This window comes from Hippocampus guttulatus, chromosome 12, assembly GCF_054856545.1.
Source record: "Hippocampus guttulatus isolate MCC_2025c chromosome 12, RoL_Hgut_1.0, whole genome shotgun sequence".
Taxonomy (NCBI): domain Eukaryota; kingdom Metazoa; phylum Chordata; class Actinopteri; order Syngnathiformes; family Syngnathidae; genus Hippocampus; species Hippocampus guttulatus.
Window position 1 is genome coordinate 17,660,765 of NC_141272.1, and position 24,226 is coordinate 17,684,990.

The window sequence follows — 24,226 nt, forward strand, 5'->3', positions numbered from 1 at the left end:
ATGTATATGTATCTTGCCCAGGGATGGCAATGGCTAGTGATGGAAAAAAGCGGAAAGGGGCGTGGCCTGGACGAGGCGACCAATCACAACACGTAAGACATCATACACGTCCAATCGCAGGGCTGTTTACAATCGGAAGATGGAAAGACTGATCGGGAGAGCTCGTGAAAACTCGACGATAAGGTACCTGACCCCCCCTAAAATTTTCTCAACGGATTTAGACGATTCACAAAAATGATCAATTTAAGAAATAAAACGGCGGATTTCCGCGTATCCGCGGAAAATTACCATCCCTGCTTGCTTTATTGACAGTGACATACCTTTGCACTTCATATTAAGAGATGATCTCACCAGATTCCAAATTAATATACCACACTTGAAATTAACTCTAAGCCTTTTATCTTCTGTTAAGGGAAATGATGTCAGGGAATGATCCCTGCCTGGCCATGGAACAGCCAAGTAGCCAATTGTCCCAATTAATTTTGGTCCCTTATTAAGGTAGCGGCACACATAAAACGTGCAGTAATTTCCACACCGTTCACCTGATTTGGATACAATAGTCTTCATTTCAAGCACACATTGTTTAATTTCAAATCCATTGTTGTCTTGTACAGAGCTGGAATGCTGAAAATTGTGTCAATGTCCAAATATTTTTGGGCATGAATGTAGCTACACATTACACTTCTCTTGCTTTTAGGATTGTCACACTTGAGAATTGCTCCACCAATAATGAAAAGAAAAGCCTTGAAAACAAATGCATATATACACTTTAAACACCCTTTATTGTTTTTTCCTAATCCATCTGTACAATCCAAGTGAAGATGAGCCTAGCAAAAAACTTCATCTGTACATTTAAAAACTTTGGGGCACAGTATTTTCAAATATCCCAATATTGACTTGTCTAGCTATTCATAAACAAACAAAAAAAGTCCCACAACTTAAAAAAAAATATGGGTGAGTGAAAGGTTGAGAGGCAAGATCAAACAGAACACACCAAACAAGAGCAATAAATACCTGTTATTCCCTTTGAATTCCACTCGGGTCGGCATTATAGAAAATACAGTTTCATCTTATTTACATAGAACCAAAGTAACTATTTAGGTGTTTTGGAAACTAATTTGCATTACAAGAGAAGCCATCTTCAGCAGTGGTCCCCAATCACCGCTCCGTTGGCCGCACAGAAAGACACATGGGGGATATCCTGCATGTTTTAGATCTTTCCCTCCCCCACCACGCCTGATTCAAATGATCGGTTCTCAGGTTCATGCAGATCTTGCTGATGAGCTGATTGATGATCATTTGAATGAGATGCGTTGGAACAAGGCTACATAAAAAACAGGCTGGATAGTGGCCCTCAAGGACCAGAATTTGACATGTATTCCGGTGACCAGCTGTGAGCATCAGACGTGGCAGAAATGTGCGTGAGAGCAGCCAATCAGAGTCCAGCTTTTCCTTCTCTACGGAAATGGAGAGATGAAAAGTAAATGAAGCCATTGTGCAAGTCAGTCCTCAAAAGCAAGCAACAACAAGCCTGTTGAATCATTTCAACGAAGAGCACCCAAGTGATGATGTGGAAAGAATGATACTGCATGAGAAGTTTGCACAGATTGCCTATGTACCAGCTACCAAATGGCTGCGCATCCCCCATCGGGTCAAAGCTGCAATCAACGGTCATTGTTTCATCATGCACAAACAACCACCCCCCCCTACCCGAATGATGCCGGACCGCAAAAACCCACATATTTGTTTGAACCGGTTCTGTCGCGCGAAAAAGGTTGGGGACCACTGATCTACAGTATTTACTACATAATGGGGGATACAGATACAAGAGGACAGGTTCCTGTAGATTTTTTTTTTTGCCAAGTTTACACGCAAACATGCCAGAAGTTATCTGCAAGTACAGAGATTCACCACCTTGGTTTTGCAGACTCATTACATAGGCATTGTGTCTTCTACCTTCATCTTCTCATTATGTGCCTCAGAAAAAAAAGGGGAGGGGGGTGAAGTCTGTTTTAGGTACACATTTACAGTGTGCATGGAGCCCTGTTTAAATACAAAATTTTCTGTATGAATTTACACACACAAAAATGGACTCGACATATTTCTCGGGACCCTTGGCCAGGAGTGTGGAAACCTTGTTTTTATCCAATTAACCCCCCCCCCCCCCCCCACCCCCATCAATCAACCACAGAGAATAAATGTTTAAATCTTGCATTCAGATAATACAGGTCACAGAAAGTCATTTATAAATAGTAGTGTAGCCCATATATACTTGTATGACTTATCTATAACTTTATAGTAAGCCACACTGCATGAGAGTCATGTAGTTTTCCAATCTGCTACTATATTTAAATGGTGCTTTACTCAATTTCCAAAGTGATGTTAATGAACCAGACAACATCAATAAGTAGTGTATGTCTCAGACCTATGTTTCCTTTAGGTCCTTTTATACATTTGTTTTGCCATCTTGAGAACCTCAATGCTCTCACGAAAAAATATTTAGAAACATTAACTCAACTCTTTTTTTAAAAAAATAATATACTTGGTTTTGGTGGTGCTGTGACAAAATTTAGAAGGTATGGCTAAGCATTATTTCAGTCAAAAAGCCTATGATAGTCTGCAGAGAGCCTGGAGTTCAAATCCATAGAGAACAGCTTTTTTTGTGATCATAAACAAGTTGTCAGAATAATGTTAGTGTCGGTTGTTAGTGACAGTTGTTGCCCAGCCGGCCAGGTGACCGTTTTATGCTTTTAGTGCTCACTATCGACTCAGCCTTGCACTTTGCAACGTGAACATTACTAGCCTTACAATTAGACCAGACAAATAACATTTATGCAAAACACTTTGAAATTTACTGACCTACAGCTGTCACTGATTTGGTATTTACTGTTGATAAGTGTCTACACAGTCTGACATGTCTCATCACACTGCGCAATGACTGAAAGACAATGTCCAAAAGCCCAGTGCAAAAGTTCAGGTTGGGGGAGAAAAAATATATTGGTTAAATCTTTATTTAAATTACAAAAGACCCTTTTTTTTTCATGTACAAGTTTTCTCTTCCTTTCATTTGGGGATCTCTGTTCCGCACGAGAACCAGGAAAAGGTTTGTCTTATTTTGAAACAGTGCTGTTCTCGAAGACTATGCCTGAAAAATATTTTAATGTCTTTTTAAAGGAAAAGAACAACAGGAAAGCAAAAAAACAAACAAACAAACAAAACAAAATCAAACAAAAATCAATCATCCAGTGATGTGTCTAACTGGTGATGACTCAGAATCCATCCACCCATACACCAAAGCCCCTCTCTGCCAGCGTGCGGTTTATTGAAATAACCTGAAAGAAGAGACAAATTAGTTTGGTTAGAATTATTGCTTGGAAAGCATGTGAGGAAAATAAACACGATACATAAGTGAATGATAATAAATCATAAAACTGAATTTAGTCACACAAACTGCTCTTTGTAAAGTAATGTTATTCCAAGGTGTCATGTCTACTTTGACATTATGCCTGGAGCCTTATGGTCAAGATGTCAAAGGAGTTTAAGTATTAGTGGGGGGCCAGAAGAAAACTTTTGTTTGTATTGCCTAAACAAATTTTTTCACACAGTTTTTTTCTTGGGGGGGCGGGGGGGGTCCCCCTTGGGTTAACACCAGCCTTCCATCACTCAGCCTCTACATCAGGGGTGGGGGCCGCATCGACTTTTAAAATTTGACAGAAGGGCCGAGTCAGCACGAGCTATGGTACATTAAAAAAAATTAAATAAACTGCATTTGTTGACAGTCCATATCAAACATCAACAGAACAAAAGCATGAAAGCACTATATTAATATACTTTTTTTTAATGAGAACGGTGTTGTTGATAACCTATTTTAGCCAGTGCATTGCTGCAGATGGGTTGTGATCAGAACAATAGAAGTAGAGCGATACAGAGATCCGTAGGTGGTAGAGAAGATCTCTTTCCCTCCGTCTCCCCCCTCCCCTCCGTGCTCTGCAACTACAAATCAATGCGCCGCCTGGCGTTGAAATGTCTGTCATTACAAGTCCAAATGAAATGAATGCAATCATTCACATCGAACCTTAATTGTGTACCAACCTTCGGCGGGCCAGATTAAAAAGACCAACAGGCCGGATCCGGCCCGCGAGCCGTAGTTTGCCCACCTCTGCTCTACATGATGCACTACCCCATCTCCCCCAAAAAGCATTTTGTCATTGTTAAATTGGTTGGTTGGTTGTTTAGGCATTAAAAAATACCAAACAATAATTGGTGAATAAACAGTAATCGGGAAAAAAATATTTCTGCCAAACATTTGAATGCAAAAATAGATAATTATTCAAGTGAATAATACAATAATTGATCCTAAAAATAGTCAAAGGTGGTGGCCGTACTGGAAATATACGGTAATTAGGTAACAAAACAATCATGTGATGTCTTACCTCTTCTCCCACCATGTTCCACAGATGAACCAGTGGGAGGCCTGTATTGGTATCATAATTCGAGACCTATAAAACACAAGACAACCATGTTGCCCGTTAGTGACAGTCAACCAACAGTCCCGGAGAGTTGACTGACAAAAGCTTACTTGGGCAAGCAACGCAACTCCTCTTGTCATCTCTTCTAACACTGATGTGGCCTCTGATGAAAAACGGTCCTCTCCTGATACATTCGGACAACACAGACATTAGGAACTAAACTAATACCATCGGTTCTAAATACAGAATAAACTATTCCAAGACAGCCATGAAAAGTAACCTCGACCATTCCATGATAAGCGTTTCATCTATGAAGTTTTCAGTGTCATAAGGTTTTGCGTCAACTCCGTGTACCTGGGAGGGGAGCGACGTTGTCAAGCAATACTTCAGCCCCTTGAAACGGTAATGTTACGAAATCAGACCTAAAAAGAAAAGGGCACCAAGCTGTTGAACATTGTCACAGTCAACGTAAATGTCTGTAGGCATTACGGCAACTAGAAAAGTTCTTGCTATAATGTTGCAGCCCCTTTACTGTACGATGTCTGGAGGAGCTGTAGGTGGGACATTAATTTACAAGCTTCCCAATACAGTCCAATAACAATACTGTACAGGAATAAAGGGTACGAGTAAAAGTTATGGATTAGAAGGTCATCACTCCATGTCCAAGCAACCCAATTCCAAATTAAGGCCTATGTCTCCATGTTTTGAAACTATGTAATACTACACTGTAGAAAAATTCTCTGTAAAATAACAGTAAATTACTAAGAGCAAGCGACACTAATAATGTACTGTTATTGTACAATGCACCTACTGTAATTTCTTTTAACAGTATAGTACTGTATTTTGGATTACAACATATTACTACCATAGGATAAAAATCGAGTGATGCGCTAATTTTACACCTCGTATTCCGTTTAACAGTATTCTACTGTATTTCGGATGACAGTACATGACAGTTGGATAACTTATGGTATTTTGACAGTACACGCCTGTTAAGATATTAAATCTGCTATAACAATAATAATAATAATAGTTCTATGGTAGTTTTTTGTCTCACACTAAAAGCACCCACAATGGATATTCATGTACTCGCACATTTACATTCTGGTGTAGGGAAACGACATGACTCTCACAGTGCGGGATTCCAACAGTGGAACCTTCGATTACTCTTAAGACGCGGACGCTCCATTGTTTGCCGTTTCTGGTATTTTAACTTAAATTTTGTACCTTCCTGTGGTTCTACGTCAAGCCTATCACGGATGCATCCAGCAACATGTATGCGCCACTATTCGCCTGCCTGTGCCAAATGAAAAAAAAGTAGCAAGTTAAAGTGCACTTTGTAAAGTGCAATTTGGTAAAGCGTGATAAATATTTGGTGTTCCCATCTTTGTGTCTAGTCTTGTATTTGCCAAAACACAGGGTACACAATCCCCGTGATTAATTTTTATACAAGGCAATTCAAATTGGCCTGGTGGTCGACTGGTTAGCGTGCCGGACTCAGTGCAGAGGTGCAAGGTTCGATTTTGGCTCCGGTCATCCTGTGTGGAGTTTGCATGTTCTCCCCGTGCCTGCGTGGGTTTTTTCTGGTAATTCCGGTTTCCTCCCACATTCCAAAAACATGCATGGCAGGCTGATCGAGCACTCCTAATTGTCCCAAAGTGTGAGTGTGAGCACAGATGGTTGTATGTTTAGATGTGTCCTGTGATTGGCTGGCAACCAGTTCAGGGTGTCCCCTGCCTACTGCCCGAAGACACCCTTGTGAGGATAAGTGGATCAGAAAATGGATGGGTGGATGGATTCAAAGTGATTGCTTCACGAATTCAGTCCCCCCCCCCCCAGTATTTATCTGGCCACTGGATATTTGTGTTTATTTTCATTAATATTTTGTGCTTTCTACATTAAATATTTGTTTCATACTGTACATAAATGGAGAAAAGAGATAAAATTTATATTCATTTCATGTAATATTAAGGGAAAAATATTACATTGGGATGTAACGGGTTAGTGGGATATAAAAGTACCCCAATTGGCAAGTACCGGTACATTTTTCCCCCGTAATCACACAGCATTAGCGGAAGTGACATCTAGCTTGCCAGAAGTCTCAAGCCATGTTGCATAATAAGATTGTTAGCAGTTGTCATTATCCGACTAGCAGTATCCATGGAGATTGTAAAAATATAGTCATGCAGTGAGACAGCATGTTAGGAAGCGAAAGGGCTTTATTTAGTCCATGAAGCCTCACTGACACAATCACTTTCAAGCTCTCATAATGTGACTGAAGACACTTTATGGCTCGAGACTGGATGTGTCGCTAGCCATCTTTAGCTTCTGTGGAGGGACTGAACTGCTTTGCTGCATGGCTCAAGGTTTATTTAAGAAGCTACACCTAAAAATAAAGTGCTCTGTTGAAATGAGACCTGAAAGGATACTTCTTCTATATAGCCATACCTTATTTGCCGTAATGAGTCAATCTTGACTCTGTCATAGCCGCCATAATCAACATATCTTATTTCCACTTCATTTGATTCTTTATAGAAGGTGATGACTTGAGCTCTCCACCATGCTCCTTCCACTGCCGGAGCAGCACATATCACACCAACTAAAAGGTGAAGACAGAAAGACCATGTATTAAATATGCAAAAGCACATACATTGTGAGAAGCATGGCTCAGGTCAGGGCGTGTCCAAACCCGGTCCTCGAGGGCCGCTACCCAATAGCATGTTTTATACCTGTATGTCTCCCTACTTCAACACACCTGATTCAAGTGATCAGAATTGTTTATCAGGCTTTTTGAAAGATTGCTGATGAGCTGATCATTTGAATCAGGTGTGTTGGAGTCGGAAGACAAAACATGCTAGCGGGTAGCGGCCCTCGAGGACCGGTGCTGAACATGCCTGGCTCATGAGTAAGAGTGGTTGTCGTCCAACCCAGAAGTTGTGGATTGGATTACCGGCCCTTTTGACGATGTCAAAGTGTCCTGGAGCGAGATAGCGAACCACTGTTGCTTCTGATGCCATGTCATCAGAACGTAAATGAGGAATCAGTGTTGAAGTGCTTTGAGTGCCTTCGAGAGAGGAAAGTGCTAGACTGTACAAGTGAAAGCACATTTACTAGGGGTGTAAAGATGCATGTATTTAATCGATGTATCTGCCCCACGATCTAGCTACATGGATCCTGGCCACACAGACAGATCATTTTCATAAGTTATTGATCAATTGAATCGATATAATTCATAAAATGTATACTGTACAGTAAATTCCCAATGCCCATTTTTTTATTCAGGTTTGAATGTAATTTGTACCAAACTTAACACATTATTAGTAGTACTATGGTTGTTCTGGGTGTATGTGACTGTTCTGTTGAATGCTTGTCAGTGTGACCTGCTTCAAACCAAATCGCCCTACAAGGGACATTTCATTCAGTGTAATCGTATTTTGCTCTTGCATGTCATCTCCGGTCAGTGCCAGAGATTTACCGGTATGTCAAGCACGCAACAGAGACAATAAAATGTCAACAAAGGTTTCCTCCACATAAACAACGTGTCTGCATAACATCAGATAGTCAAGCGGAGCGCTAATCGATGTCACACAGCAACATTCACAGATTTTGGAATTATAAGGCGCTTCACCCATTTTGGAGAAAATTTAAGACTTAAGTGTACCTGATAGTTGTGAAAATACAGTATGTTGTTGCTAATGGCTTTTTTGAAAAAACTCACCAAATAGGTTGGAAAAGTTGCTAAATATACAGTTGCGAAAATGTCGCGAAACCGGCAACACCAAATAAGTTGCTCTTGTTTGTCCTGCCCACAATTGTGCACATCAAATAAAATTTCAAAACAAAAGTACCACAAATTCTACGTTTTATTTTGACTTCATTCAGACTGTGAGGCCGGTAAGAGACTGTGGACAAGCCACATACTTGAAAGTATGGTTACCTTCTGCTGGGGAAGGAAGGGTGGGTGTGCCTGGCTGGGAGTAGCACAAGAACATCTGCTGGTCAAGGCTTCTTAGGGCATGGTAAGTAGGATGGGTGTGCTGCTGGACAAAGACGTGTCCGGCAGATACAATATTCACCACAATCACTTCAACTGTCACACCACTGGGCAGGAGAAGCTAAATGACAAACGACAAAGTATTAAATGCAAAATCAAATTTAGAGAGCTCAGAGAAGTGCAGACATCTGCCTAGGGCAAAAACTTGGTGGCTGCAGCCTTTGCAGCTGGCCATGGATTTAAGTTTTGCAGTTTTAACAAGAATTGAAATCTGGATCTGCAATATAGTAAATTATTATTACACCAGGTGTATTCTAAGATTAAGTGTCAAGGTCAGTTGAAATACGATTATGGAAGCAGCAAATTCAACAACAGGGGTGTTCACACGGCACACATTTGCATCGGCGCTGCACCGACGTATTTTGTTGCAACATATCTTACACCGGTGTAAATTTTGTGGAGCGTTCACACGTAAAAAGCTGCTTACTAAAGAGAAGCGCGTTAACCCCGGCGCAGCCCCACTTGCGCTCACACGGAAGTTTCTGCGGCCGTGTAATACGTAATAATACGGAAATAAAAAATGCGCATGCGTAAAATGTACTTCCTTTTCCCTGCCTTGTTTGTGACATATCGACCATGGTTTATACTTCTCCGAACAAATCAACACTGTGGTCTACCGTGAAAGGATGAGAGAAGAGTGAAAGGAAAGATGACTGAAGTACAACAGAGCAAGAAAGCAACGCATTCAATACCTGTATGTAATCAACTCTTCTCATGCGTAGCGAGTCGACCCCTGTAGCGTTCACACGTCCCATTTTATATCGGTGCTGCCTCGCAAACTAGCATTTACTCCGGAGTAAATTTTTAAAACACCTCGTGAGCAGGGTTCAAATTTGCTCCGGTTTAAGCTATGTCCAGACGCTACACCGGTATAACGTTGTACGTGTGAACACTCTACGGCAGGGGCCCCCAAAGTCGGTCCTCAAGGGCCGCTGTCCTGTCTGTTTTCCAGCTCTCCCAAGAGCAACACACCCGATTCAAATAATCAGGAACGTTCCAATGCTGCTTCAGAGCTGGCTGATGAGCTGATCATCTGCATCAGGTGTGTTGCAGCCGGGAGAGCTGGAAAACAGGCAGTACAGCGGCCCTCCAGGCCCGGAGCTGGACATGCCTGCTCTACGGGGATAGCCCCGGTGCTATACCCGAGTAAAAGTTGCCGTGTGAACACCCCTACAACACTGTACATTTTTCCTTCTGACAACCATAGGTACACTGTAGATTTTATGATGATAACTGTTTGACTCTGGAGGGTCATATTCAAATGTTCAATTTCCTTTTAAAATGGACATAAAATTCTTCACCTCACCATGACATTCATGTCCACTGAGACTATGCAGGAGAAAATCCAATATAAGGTACTGTCTCTAGAAGGCAAAGAGTCAACCTTACCCATGACGTCATGGGGAGTGATGGCAATGTGAGGGGAGGTGGTGGAGGTGCATAAAGGTTGGTCAAATCCATGTCTTTAAACTTCTTCCCAATTAGAGACAGGGCTTTGTCAACTTGCTGTTGCATACCTGGGAAGACGTCAAACATGAGGTTCAACATCAATTTGTATCTTTTTTTAAAGCACTTGTGAGACACATTTTTTCAAAAGTGAGCTCCCTTTTTAAAACAAGATTCTTCAGAAAATCAGAGTCCACGAGAACTCACCCTCTATGTGACAAATTTGGAACTCCTGTGTGTAAGGCAGAGTTGAGATGTAAATCTTCGCACCAGAGGTCTGCTTCAGAAAACTCACATATCTTCCTTGCTTCCCAATTAATCGCCCGACAAGAAGCTGAAACAGAAAGACATTCACATTTTAACGAATGCTGTAAGTCGACTTCAATTATTTATAAAGAGAGAGAGAGAGAGCCATTATCACATGCAAAAATCATACGTGAAATTAAAATTTGCCTCTCAAACAAAAAAAAAACCCTTGACACAAACGCTTGCAGTTAAACTGTTATCACAAGTGACAACATGGAAAAATTCTGCATATGCGCATGTCAAGTTATCAACTGCTACTAAATCAAAACATACGAATCCCTTAAAGTGTCAGCGGTTCCAAGCACAGCACATATTTGCTGTGAGTGTGCCCTTATTTTTAAAGGAATATTTGTTGACAAGCTGGCAAGCTCTTGAACTGATTATGCACTAAAATGTGTTAAAATTGACACGAGAGTAATGCAGACGGTTAAGACTTGGAATCCTTCACCTTTGGCACTTCAATCTCCCAGATGACAAGCTCAGCGCTTGAAGAGGAAGCATGGTTACTGTGACTTTCTCTACCGCCGCCCATGGTGCAGCCACTGTCCACAGAGTCCATACTGTTCACATCAGAGCCTAGACAATTACAAACAGACAATTACACTCGTCAGAGGTGGTTCAGGGGGTGTGTGGGGCACCACAAAGCATTTATGCTTAGGGCATCAAAATGGCCCTGCGTGGAGGAATAAATACGTACCAGGTACCAGTCCACAGAATTGTATGTGCGTTTTTTTTTTTAAACCACTTATCCGGGGTTGGGTCACGGGGCAACAGCTTTGGCATGGAAGCCCAGACTTCCCTCTCCCCTGCCACTTCTTCCAGCTCTTCCCCGGGATCCCTAGGCGTTCCCAGGCCAGCTGGGAAACAGGCTCTCCAGCGTGTCCTGGGTCATCCCCGGGGTCTCCTACCAGTGGGGCATGCCAGGAACACCTCACCTGGGAGGTGTCCCAGAGGCATTCTAATCAGATGCCCAAGCCACCTCATCTGGCTCCTCTCAACGTTCATTTACTTTTTTCAGTTTTTAATAAATGTGGGGTTTTTTTACAGTCTTGAATTTGTAAAAAAAAACAATAATAAATTAAAAATATATATTTTTCACTTAAGAAGGGTTCAGTGAATGTGCACATGAACTGGTTGGGTTTGGCACCTCTAACAAGGTTAAGAACCACTGCTTTAGAGGTTGCATCGCATATTTCACTTCAATTGAAAGTGATGCAAATGCTTAACTCACCCCCAGACTGGTCGGTCTCCACTTCACACCCCTGAGGTCCGCTCCTTAGGTCCATGCCATCGAGCAGCTTAACACCACAAACAGCATCCACCGAGTTTTCTTCCGTCAAAGAAAAAATAATTTCCTCCATGGGTGTCTCAAGTAGTGATTGGGGCTGTGTTGCTTCTTTTTCTGACAAGTCTGTCATCTGAGAGACATTAATTTGGCTGTCAGTCAGACTATGTGGGTGATTCTCATTGCTGATGCCATCCTCAGAGTGGCAGGTGCTGCAAGCAGAGTCCTCAGTCTGTGTCACAGATTCATCGGCTTTCTGTTTTTTGTTTAGTCGAGGTGTACCATCTGCTACTTGGTGAGACAGTTTTGGCATGGGGTCCTTTTGTTTAGTGTTTATCTGCGCTGATTCATTAACCTTGAGAGTCTCCCATACGGAGGCGGTAAAAGACCCATTGGGCATCCCGTGGTCTTTGTTTTGGGTTTCATCACAGCCTGTTTTTTGGTGGTTTGACAATTCAGGATGGTGACACTGTTGGCCTCTGTCAGAAAGTGGACAGCTGGGGCCACCAAAGACCTGCTGGGTGGCTGCTGAGATGACCTCAGTTATGAGTCCAGCTGCCAGTGCTTCCAGATCTTGCTCCTCCTCATGACCGCCGTGAACCTGGAGTTCCTGTAATGCTAATGATGCAGACTGGGCTTTGGAAGTCAGGACCAGAGAGTTGGGTGTGCTGGTTAGAATGTGTTGATTAAAATCTTGCAGTGAAATGGGTATATCGCGAGACTCAAACTGTGATGACACTACACTCTGCACTTTAACAGGTATGACTGCACAACCATCATCCTGTGTCGTCATCGTGCTGTGGTTCTTCGCAACTTCCCCTTCTGGCTCAGGCCGCTCTGCATCAGCAAGGCACACCGACACAGTGGTTGAGTGGGTAATTCTGGTGGACTGGCTGGGCAAGATAATCTCTTTAATATCTGAAGCAGACCTTGGTTTTCTATTTAGATCGATGTCTGCCTCCGAAACACAGGAGGGTACTGAGCTTTTTTTCAGGTCTCTATGATCTTTTAGTGACACATTGAGACTCTTGTCCTGGTCATGTGAGGACAGAGTTGAGACTGTGGGTTTATCGAGTTCCAGTTTCATCCCACATGTCTCAACAGCTTCCTCTCGATGAGTCTGTCCCATTATAGATGCTGTGTCTGTATCAGCAACATGATTTGGGGAGATATATTCCTCCTGCTCCTCCTCCTCGTCTTTTCTAGTGTCCTTTGGATGTCTGCAGGTCAGGTGGTGTTCTGTGTTATTTGCAGTAGATACAGTGTCCTTCTCAACCATGCCATTGCGAGCCACTGCTCGAGACAATCTCAGGGTTCCATTAGTTGGACCTTCATCTGGGTCGTCATGGCTGATGAGGCGCTCTTTCTTACGGGAAGTGTACCACCACCAGCCGATCAGTGCAAGGACTCCAGGTAGTGTGTAGGGCACAATCGAACGAAACCTTAGAGCCATCTCCTCAGGACACTAGCAGCTACACCTGAACGGGGGGAAGAAGAACAGATTTATCTCATTTGCGATGTGACATCTAATTAACAATGAGTCCACATTTTAAATGCAAGTCGCACCTAAACAATTATAGTCTTAATCCATATTTGTTGAACAAGATTTAATATAATACAGTGGAGTGGGAGTATGAAAGATCAACATCCAGAACAACCGCAGAAATAGTCAGATTGGCATTCTGTCCATGGTACGGACACCCACTTTGGGGCGGAGAACGGAGGACAAGAAGATTTTTTGGGGGGAAAAAAGTGACAGGCTAAGCAAGGACGGAAGTGGGTTTTCGTCCATACCAGTAATCGTCCCTAACCGGGTCAAATACCTACAGACGGACACCCATTTCATAAACTGACAGAAATATGACCCTGGTGAACCGACAGTTTGGGGGGCTATTCCCTTCCTCCACGCTGAATTATATTAAATTCAATCTGAGTTTGCAGGAATAAATCGACATGAGAATTGGCCAATTCACGGCCATTAATTAGGGGAGAATTGGCAATTTTTAAATGGGAAACAATGCCATTTCTGCTGTCAATGTGATTGCTACTGCTCATACTAACAACCGTTTTTTGCTGTAATGGGTAATGGGCAGCATTTTTCACAACCCCGTTTTGTTCAGTGGAGATGTCGGCACTGTTGGACAGTCGGCGTTGATGCGGCTGGAAGGATGGCTGCTGAAGTTGAGGATGAGGAGAGAGGAGCGTTGGCGCAGAGCGCCGATGCGTATTTGGAACAGAGAGTCGCCGCTTGGAATTGAAATGGATTTCCATGGGACAGGAGAAGTGAACCAATCTCTTTTTTCGTCAATGGATGCGACAGCTTCTTGTTGACTTTGAAACTTAGCTTGTAGCCAACGTGCACATTTTGAGCATGATGTCTCTGGTGAAAGGACACTTTGATTCTGTCCTTTTTCATCTCAAACTGCTTCAAACAACAAAGCGTGTGACGGAAAAGTGGTTAGGACTGCACGACTGTCCGTGTTTTACTATTGACGGGCTATTTTGTAGGGGTGGGAGGATTCACTTACCCCCACTTTCAATTCAAATCACAATAAGATAAGAAACCCTTTATTAGTCTCGCAATGGAGAAATTCCAGATTCACCAAGCACAAAGTTTCCTCCTTGATGAATGTCGTGGCCAAAAAATGCTGAAAAAAGTCCACACGACGGAACAACAAACAAAGTGACAAAACAAACCAAAAAACAACAAAAAAAGCAAGGCTCATGAGAGCACTTGCCGACAGCTGCCTACTCGGGCGCCATATTGACTTGTGTGACAATACTTGTGTGACGATTCGATTTATATCATTATTATTGATTATACTACGATTTGCGATTTAATATCTGGTATTTTCTCAAATAATGTTTTCTTGTACCATTTTAAAACCATTCTAAGCAATATAAACCACAAACAATACATACATTGAGACGCATACTTCAATCAATGCAGCCAGATGAAAGTCAGTCACTCTGACATTTATTTCAGAAAGATTCGCGTGGCTCAGTCACTGGCTCATTCGGATGACATACTGAGAGACTCTCCTGAATGCTTAAGTCCACTTACTCACCACAGCATATTGCCTTCGCGCTGCAGGAAAGTGGTAGCTTCACCTTTTCTTTCCAAAAAATCCTGACAATCGATTTTTAACTTATTGAATCATGGCATATAGTTGAGTGAATCGATTTTTTTGCACGTCCCTACTATTTTGCCAACTAGTATATTCTATTTTAGCTGCCCCTCCTTGGAATTTTCTAATCTATTTTTTTCTCCTAACGTTACCATACCTTAATGTACAATGTTAACACCTTTATGAGTCCATCTGATGCATTATCATCATCATCATCTTTGGTGCTTTACTTTGAATGAGAGGGATTTGATTTATCGGGAACCAAGTGGCCAGTCAGCTTTTCTACCACCAGTCTGAGCAAATTTTCTCAGGGAAACCCTGATATGGATTCTGACAGAAACCTGTCATGTTACTACAACTTCCTGATATTGTTGTTTTACATTAATTTATTTTCATATTTTGTTGCATATTTTGCTTTTGCTTTCCTAGATGAAACTTCAAATATGAACCTTTTTCCTACTCCATGTTGCACAAGTCCCTTTAATGAAAGATTTGACAAAAAAAAAAAAAGTCAACAGCAGAGCAAATCCCCATCATGAGAAATCCCCAACAGCACTTCTAATAATCGGACAATAGGGTGCCACAGTAACGATGTTGGGAATCACTGTTAGCAATGTGACATGTCCACCATCTCTGTGGAATTTTCTTAAAAAATAATTAATACAAATGAATAATTATGATAATAAATGGAATGAGCACTTCAAATCAATTTTCCTCAACTCTAAATATATTTTGAACACCGCATGAAACTTCACCATAACTTCGTTTGTATAACTGGAGTTCATACCATTATATTATAGACATGATCCTAAGGCCAAACAAAAAAAGATGGTGTGTTTCCGGTAACGTGAAATTTCAGCATAGGGTCGGTAGGCCGGACAAAGTTTTTTTTCCATCAAAAATGTAAACAAAATAACCATAAAACATAAAACAAGAAGACATTGAACCCGCCGCTCCGCCGCCACATATTTAGTTTTCTCCCCGCTCCGGACTCGGGGGGGGGGGGGGGGGGGGGGGGGGGCGGGGCGCGCCGCCGCCTCCGCCGACGTCCTCGGTGTTTACTCGGCCTGTGGTGTTCATCAAATAGTTCGCCGATTTTTTTCGATACATCAATGGATGCTATTTTCTTAACATTACGGTGCGAGCATGCAACTGTAACACAGAAAACGCGGTTTAAACTGTCGTCGCAGATCGCGGCCGCCGCCATGTTTCAATGTTGTTGACAGACGACAGGGCAAACGACGCACGCGCTCAACTTGAATATCGCGAAAGTTTGCACCGATGTAAACCCTCTACACAAAAATGTAGAGGGTTGTTTGAAAAAAATGCAGACCGTAAAGTTTTTTTTCAACGTAGAAATTCTCGGTCGGTCGGGTTACCGGAAACGTACTACTTTTTTTTTCTACGCCTAATATAGACCCGTCATACACAGGATTAAGGTTTTTTTTTTAAAATAAGCAATTCTCAGATTAGCATTGCAAGTTGTACAAAGCCAATTCCAATAAAATTGGGAGGTTGTGTTAAATAAAACCAAAATACAATGATTTGCAAATCATGTGCAATCTATATTTAATTGTATACACTTCAAAGACAAAATACAGTATTGACTGCTCAAATTTTTATATACACCATTATTTTAATGGTAAGGACCACTTGGGAATAGATTTTCTTCCATGAACTGGACACTCCTGTTAAGTGCTACCAAATGTTCAAAATCCATTTTTTATGTCAGCAAAAGCATTCTAATTAGTATCCTTCTAGTATTTTGGTGAATTTACACAAGGAAGGTGTTTAGCTATTATTAAACTGCTTTTAAAAAGGAGCCATATCATGCTAAATCAACCTTTTTTTTTTTTAAAAACCTTTGTGTTAAAATGCTAATTCCTCTCCAAAAACGACTCAAAAATGTTTTCATCCATCCATCTTGGAGCATTCCTGCTCTGCCCTCTAAGCACAAGGTCCTCCCAATCCAAGAAAACGACAGCCCTCACTTTTCTACATCACAGAATGAAGAGCCAGCCCCGTACCATCCCTGCAGATTAACCAGACGCCCACTTTTTTTGAGCAACCAGCGGGACACCGTCAAGCATATCTGGGAAAGGCGCAAAGAGAGGTCACTTTGGCTGACTGGAGCTTGACTGCTCTAGAATTTTTTCACCTATGCGTGTAAGCGTGGACGTGTCCAGTGACAGCGTGTTCAGAGTGGCCTCCCTTCTCCAGCTGGAGCTTTGCTCTTTCGAATTTTTTTTTTTTTTTTACGTAAACACATGCCCACTTTCTACAAGCAGACAATGGGATTCCCGACAAGTTATCAGGGAAAAGAGGCACTATGAGCAGCTAGCTACCTTGGCCTAAGTGCTACCGGCGACAGAACATTCAGCAGCTGTTTATCTGTATGTCACTTCTAAGAGGAATGCCTGGTGAACCTTGGCCAGTACAAAAGTGGATTTGCCCGGTGCAATTACCAAACTGATAGCAAAATGATAAGATTATCATGAATGCACTAACATTAGCTTCATTGTCAAATACGATACGTCAGATGCATTTTTGTTGTATAAAAAATAAACTTAAGGCTTACACTCATGCGGGTAGTGACCGCGCAGATGCCACTGTGGCAATGCCATGTGCAGTTTGCCTTTACACTCTGGCGCAACCCACATACGTTCTAAAAATGTTATGCAGTTTCACTCCAAGTTGGAGAATTGGCTCGGACACTACAAGAGGCAGTTTCTTTTGCATTTTGTGGGCAATTATAGTCACCGTTTTTACTTTGCCCAACAAGGAACAAAGCGGCAACAATAGAGACAAATGCAAAGTCTGTACCTGAAGGACACAATGACACCGTTGACTACAATCATCTTGCAAGGTGTTCTTGCTAAGAACTTCTGTTGTGCAGGATGAAATCCAGACTTTCCGTTGGAAAAACAAACAAGCCACTTTACAGTCCTTTGTTTCATGTTTGATGGAACCCTTGAACGGGTGAACATCTGGGTTGTCAGTGAGACGCAGGAGCACTCAGCTGTACCCATCCACACATTCTTGAGGGTCATTATCCCATTTCTACAAAGTGGACATGAGGGCAGAGTTGTGGAATAGCAGAGTCAGGTGGAGTAGCATGCAGTTAGTAGAGAGTGCATTCGAACTAGTAGTGATGAGAAGAAAGAATTAACCCATGAGGAGTGCTTTTGGGGAATAAAATCTTCCACGCAAAAGTAAGGAGCAGCCAGTAAAGAGGCACCGTGTGCATGAACATCGTCTGCCTCATGCAAAACCCACACCGCAGCGAAGGTGCCTTCGCAAAGCCAAGTGAAGTGAAACCAGAATGCGGTGTAAGACATGTCTGCCCTTGTATCAGGGCACGTGCTTCATTTTGCATCACACACAGAAATATGCATAAGTTGCAGGGTGAAGGGGACACACACATGCACATACAGAAAATTGCAGGGTGGAGGCAACGCGCATACACACAAACATGCACGTAAAGTGCACTTCCATGTACACACACTCACTGAACTCATTGTTTCACTTCTGTTGTTTTGGAGAAGGAAAGTTTTATTTAAATGTTTGAGATGTCCATCCATCCATTTTCCAATTCACTTATCCTCGCACGGGTCGCGGGGCGTGCTGGAGCCTATCCCAGCTGTCTTCGGGCAGGAGGCAGGGGACACCCTGAACCAGTTGCCAGCCAATTGCAGGGCACAGAGACGAACCACCAACCGCGCACACACTCACACCTCGGGACAATTGACAGTGCTCAATCAGCCTGCCATGCATGTTTTTGAGATGTGGGAGGAAACCAGAGTACCCGGAAAAAACCCACGCAAGCACAGGGAGAACATGCAAACTTCGCACAGGAGGTCCAGAGCCGGAATCGAACGCTTGTACCTCTGCACTGTGAGACTGACGTGCTAACCAGTCAACCAATGATCCGCTGGGATGTCACAAGACGTACGAATGAAATTGCTTAAAAAGAAGGATGAGGACGGCAGGAGGACCAAGTCGCGGAAGGAGAACGGACCAGCAGAATACGGTAAAGTGCCAATCTCTTATTTTTGCTGGTTTTATATTATCCCCCCCCCCCCCAAAAAAGTACAGATAATAACATTCATAAAGCGCGAGATCTGAGGGTTTTGGGGCCATTTCACATTCCATAATGAAGAAAAAAAAAAGTGTAACAAATGTGGAACCGTCAAGCATGAGAACATCACAAACACATTTTTAGAGACATCTCCAGAATGTACATCCCGAGATGTTCTCCAAGACAAATGCTGCCATTGCTAACGTGAGTGTTCAGTGTCACAGGTGCCTCATTTGAGGCAAGAGAAAGTAAAATGAGACGTATGTGAGATTCTCAAATCTTTGAGCAATAAACATTTCCTCTGGGAATGGCTGATGTTTGCCGATTGTTTTTACATTTTGCATTCGAACCATTTACAGCAGTTGTCCAACGTTAAAACTGGTCTCATTTTTTATTACACATAAATCTATACCATAACTTCATCTTTTTAAATATACACTACTCACAAATGGTTTGGGATATGTGGCTTTCAGGTGAAATCCAGGAAAATGTAAAAAGGTTCACACTACAGTGATATATCATGAGAGTACGACATTTGAGTAGAAGGACGCACTGGTGATTTCCTCATCTCAAACAGTTTTTGAAACAAAGTTAACAATGGTGGGTACACCACAACACTAAGTTTCACTGTCTCAGTAACTTGTCATGTGCCCTTGAGCATCAATTACAGCTCGACGATGACGTCTCATGCTGTTCGCAAGTCAACTGATTGTCTGCTGAGGCATTGCATACCACTCTTCTTGAAAGGCAGCCCTCAGGTCATTGAGGTTCTGGAGTGTAGAGTTTCGAGCCTCTACACAGCGACTCAGCTGATCCTACAATTTTTCAAGAGGATTCAGGTCTGTAGAAGGTTCAGGCCATTCCATTTTAAGTACAGCAGGCTCCAACAGCCCTTCCCTGATGATGCAACCTCAATGTGCTGGAGCATTGTCATCCATGAAGATGAAATTAGGCCCGTGTTGCTCATGTTAGGGCACAATCACTGGATGAATAACATTATTCTGGTAGTAGTGGCTTGCTACTGGACCAGTCAAACTGTAGGGCAGTTCTGTACGGACTGGACGCACATGCCCACACTGTAACACCGCCACCACCAAAAGCATGTTTGGTGACAACAGTAGCTAATGTATAGAAGCTCTCCTTGACGTCCCCAATATCATTGCCGGCCATCATTTCTACTCAACGTGAAGCGACTTTCAGCTGAGAACAGCACCGAGGCCCACTGGTCCCTCGTCCAACGTAATTGTTCTCTGGCCCATGCAAGATGATGACAACTATACCTGGTGGTGTGGTCAGGGACTCTTGCAGGTCATTGAGCATGCAGACCACAGTAATGCAAAAGGATTCAAAAGGTCGGATGTGACACTCGGGTGCCTCTCACAACGCTGAACTGTGCCCGAGTTGAGTTGCATTCATCATCTGGTTTCTCAAGACATTGTTCATAATCATCAGCATGGGATGTGGCCAAAGGGCATCCAGTTCTACAGCTGTCTGTGACTTTTCCAGTCTCTTGGTATCTCTGTTGCAACCTCCTGATGACACTTTGTGACACTAAGCTCAGTGACCACTGAGAACGTCCTATTTGAAGCATCACAATGGCAAGGTACTGTTGATCCATTGTTCGGTGACGTCTTGGTCTCATGATGTGAAAATGTGAACAGCATGATGAGGACAATTGTTTAAACACCAGCTCTAATTGAACAAGGATATTTATTGGTCGATTCAAGGATCAAACAATTGCTGTGAATTTTGCCGTTAAACTCCTCGTTAGGGGACAGCAACTTCTGTAAAAAGTACTGAAATATTTAACAGTTGGACATGTGCCCTCAAAAGCTTAGAGATGGTCACATTAAGTTAATCTGTAATGATTTGAAGGCATTTTAGGCTTGTCCTGAAATTTTATCTGAAAGCCAAATATCTCTTAACCTTTTGTGAGTAGTGCATATCATGAAATTTGTTGAAAATGTATTGGCCGGTCATTCAAAACAAAGCAAATGTTAATTTTTACAAGCAAGGCTCTGATGTGTAATGCAAGTTGCGCAAGAAATGGACCTGGATGTCACTATTTCCACACAAGCTAAAGTCAAAGTTTATGCAAATAAATAAGACAAAAACAGCGTAGCATAAATCAAACAAATAAGTCAAATGTGCCACACTCAACTACTGGGAACACAAACCCACATGAATGTCCTTTTAACTACATCATTTAAATGCATTGCATTGACCATCATTCTGGGAACTGAATTGGACATTATAACAATCTTATCAAGCATTTGCTTGTGACCGTTACATAGATCTAGCTATCGTTAATCCCCGCCCCCCCCCCCACCCAAGTCATCTACAAATGTAATGAATCAATTATGCATACTTAATAGAAACCTTAAAACATTTTAGATCACTGAAACAAAAAGGTCCACCTCTTCAAACATCAGTATTCTGCAGAGATCACATCCAGAATGTCAGTCTTGTAATTAAATATCACTATTAACTGTACATATGTCATATGTCAACCTCGCACCGTAAGAGTGACCGTGTAACCTAAAACTAAGGAACTTGTGCTACTCATTACATATTGAAATCAGTTAAATCAAGTGTCAGCCATTGCATTTCAAGTCGACTTGAGGCTGCTCATAAAGTACAGCATTGTTTTGCATTTTGTACAATATTTAGAGAGCACTTTCACAACAGCTGCAGCTATAACAAAGCCTCTTACTGAACATAAAACATTTTGTTTGTTTTGTCTTGCAATCATTCAAAATATTCAATTCTCTCTCTGGTACATTACTGTAGAAGAGGCAATAAAGCTTCTTGATTAAATCGTGATGAACTGTTGCCACTTTGGATTTAACCTGATAATATGTGCGTTTTGTATTCAAGTGATGCCAATTAAGGTGCTGTTACATTATGAAGCTTACTTTTAACATTCAAAACAAGGAGAGAAAATTCCAACCCGAATGAATTCCCTGTAGCTAATACAATGATACTGTTAGTGCTAACCACACGGAAGAAAGTCACACTAACCTCTAACGTCACTGTTGCTATCATACCGTTGGCTTCGTATGCAATACCAGTTTGACGTTTGATCTGACAAATAGTCGTGCATAGTTCCAGAGTTTTGTTTCTTCTTAGCATTTATTTGGGGGATTTTAACAAGTAGTTAAGGGAGTTAGCTAGCCAACCAGAGCGTGAAACGGACAGACACGGACGTCTTTCCCCTTGAAAGGATACAAGAAAGGGCAAGCCATGAATGAAACCTCCAACCATTTATTCTTCTGATTCGAGCTTGAGAGTCGTTTGAAATGTCAAATATACCACAACAATACGATCGTTAACTGTTTGAAAAAAGTAGGCAGACTACGGATATTACAAAGTTCAGACCATTTACCCGAATGTCAAAATACTCGGCGAACGAGTCATGTTCACAACGTTGCAAAACATTTTGGTTGGCGTTTTAGTAGACGAATTTACGTGCAAATCAATAAATATGTTACGGTGACCAGGGTTTAAGAAAAATCCGATGCTGATCGCTGTGACCGAATGCTAACTGACGCTGCTGGGAATAAAGCATGGCTCGTTGGGAGGCCGCAGTGTTTGACATACATTACGTTTATAGCCAAGCGTCGTAATTATGTTGAGAAAAAAAAACGATCAAATTACTGAAGTCGAATTAACGATAACGTTGCGTCAATGTCAGTACAACAAGTACAAATACTAAAGTGCTTTATTTTCGGCCCAAAAACTCTAACCGTGGTTTCATAAAACCGTCACAAAACCTCCGTGTCCAAGGACACAATTTCATCGAGCGTTAGCCCAATACAATTATATTATTCACTCGACCGTAACACTATGAAATACAATAAAATGTCCTAATATTAACTTGAGGACATTTCAAACAGCGCTCCTCGACCGAACGGGCCCCAGACCTTGACATTAGCTTGCTAACCGGCCTGCCGAAAACGAAAGCAGTTTGTTTTTTAAATGCTATTGGCAACGTATGTTTCATTGCCACACATTAGCTCCTGTTATTATTCCGTGAATTAACAACAGAGAGGGCGAATATGCCCATGGTATGTAGATCACAAGAAGGACGGTGGCTAACTTCAATATGCAAGTTTAATAAAGGTTGGAAGATGACGCAAGTTGCTCAATGACACAGACTGAGTAACGCCACTGCAGGAATGCATACTATCAACATGAAGATCGTATTTTTAAAAAACAACAAACAAAAACACTCTTCTGTTGCATCGCACTCCTGCAGAACTGACCTAGCCACGCGGAGTGAACATGCAGTTAACTTAGAAGCTAACCTAATTGGAGCCACAAATGTCTCAATGTGAATTATCTATTTCACTTACGGTTTTTTAAGGCCCTTGATGTCGCCACGGTGAGACCAACGCGATGTAAACCTCGATTTCAAAAAATTGTCCCAGTATAAAGTCAGTCTTCTTCCCCACGTGTTGTCAAAGTAGCAGGCTGAGAAAAAAAAATACCCTCAGTAACAGCTGCTCAAATCTCGCGATGTCTATGTGTAACCAGTCATTAGTGGTGCGTGAGTTGTAGTCTCGCGGTAATTGAGGTTGTGGCAATGGCAACATTGCTCACAGCCGTGTATAATTTTATATTATATATAATTTTTAAAATATGTAAATAAAATATAGAGCGTTGAGTTGGAAATCCAAATATGCAAAGAAACTATTTACAATAAATTGTATAAAATTCTAAAGCATATAAATAAAGATAATACCGTTTCAGAAACAAATAGCTTGAATTAGACATTGCTCCACTTTCAGCTCCGTGTCAAGGTCAGATCTGTAAAACACTAACGATAACGATGTAAAACTAACGATCCTAATGAAACAATATTTCATATAAAGACTATAATAATATGAACAGTAAAGACTGTCAGTTTCAAATAAGTTAAAGATGGCTCTTGTTGCACTCACAGTTGCAGACAGTTTTACCTGGAGTGGCAAGGCGGAGGCAGGAGGTTCAGTTGGGAAGGCGGAGGTTATAACCCCCCATACGGACACAAATGCACGAGCACGCAGGCGCGCGCGCACACACACGCACGCACGCGCACGCGCACGCACACACACTCACACACGCGCGCACACAGTTCTCACAATTCTCAACTGGGGGTTCCACAAATTATTATTTTGCTCGTCGACGAGTCACCGATAGTAGTTGCAAATTGTCGACAAATTGCCAATCGGATCACAGCATATTGCTCTAGCAAGCAGCTGCTCTTATACAACCAATGACCATCATTACCTTACAGCCCTAATTCTTTAAGGTACAGTATATAAAAATAAATAAGTAATACAATTAAGATGAGTGTACAATAGCTTTGAATGAACTTTGCAATTTGTATCAGCATTCCTGAAATGTTTAGAAATGATGGTACAAATTACAAACCAACAACAACTTTAGCATGGGAAGGTACACTTTTTTTTCAGCATT

At 41.9% G+C, this 24,226-nt stretch overlaps 1 protein-coding gene across 2 annotated transcripts; it reads right to left on the reverse strand.

The window, feature by feature from the left end:
* Positions 1–763: 763 nt before the first annotated feature.
* Positions 764–23,262, reverse strand: akap1b (A kinase (PRKA) anchor protein 1b). Of its 2 annotated transcripts, XM_086125362.1 has the most exons (11): positions 23,122–23,262; positions 11,507–13,038; positions 10,724–10,851; positions 10,177–10,303; positions 9,913–10,040; positions 8,407–8,584; positions 6,918–7,068; positions 4,824–4,891; positions 4,580–4,653; positions 4,434–4,499; positions 764–3,332 (listed from the first exon to the last, which is right to left on the reverse strand). In XM_086125362.1, exons 2-11 carry the CDS (start codon positions 13,011–13,013, stop codon positions 3,270–3,272), a joined length of 2,490 nt encoding a protein of 829 aa, XP_085981488.1. In that variant the 5' UTR covers positions 13,014–13,038; positions 23,122–23,262; the 3' UTR covers positions 764–3,269. The 2 variants fall into 2 exon arrangements, 1 of the variants encoding a protein (XP_085981488.1); XR_015102445.1 differs by lacking the exons at positions 764–3,332; positions 4,434–4,499 and adding an exon at positions 5,697–5,766 and having other exon boundaries at positions 4,578–4,653.
* Between the last annotated feature and the right edge of the window lie 964 nt (positions 23,263–24,226).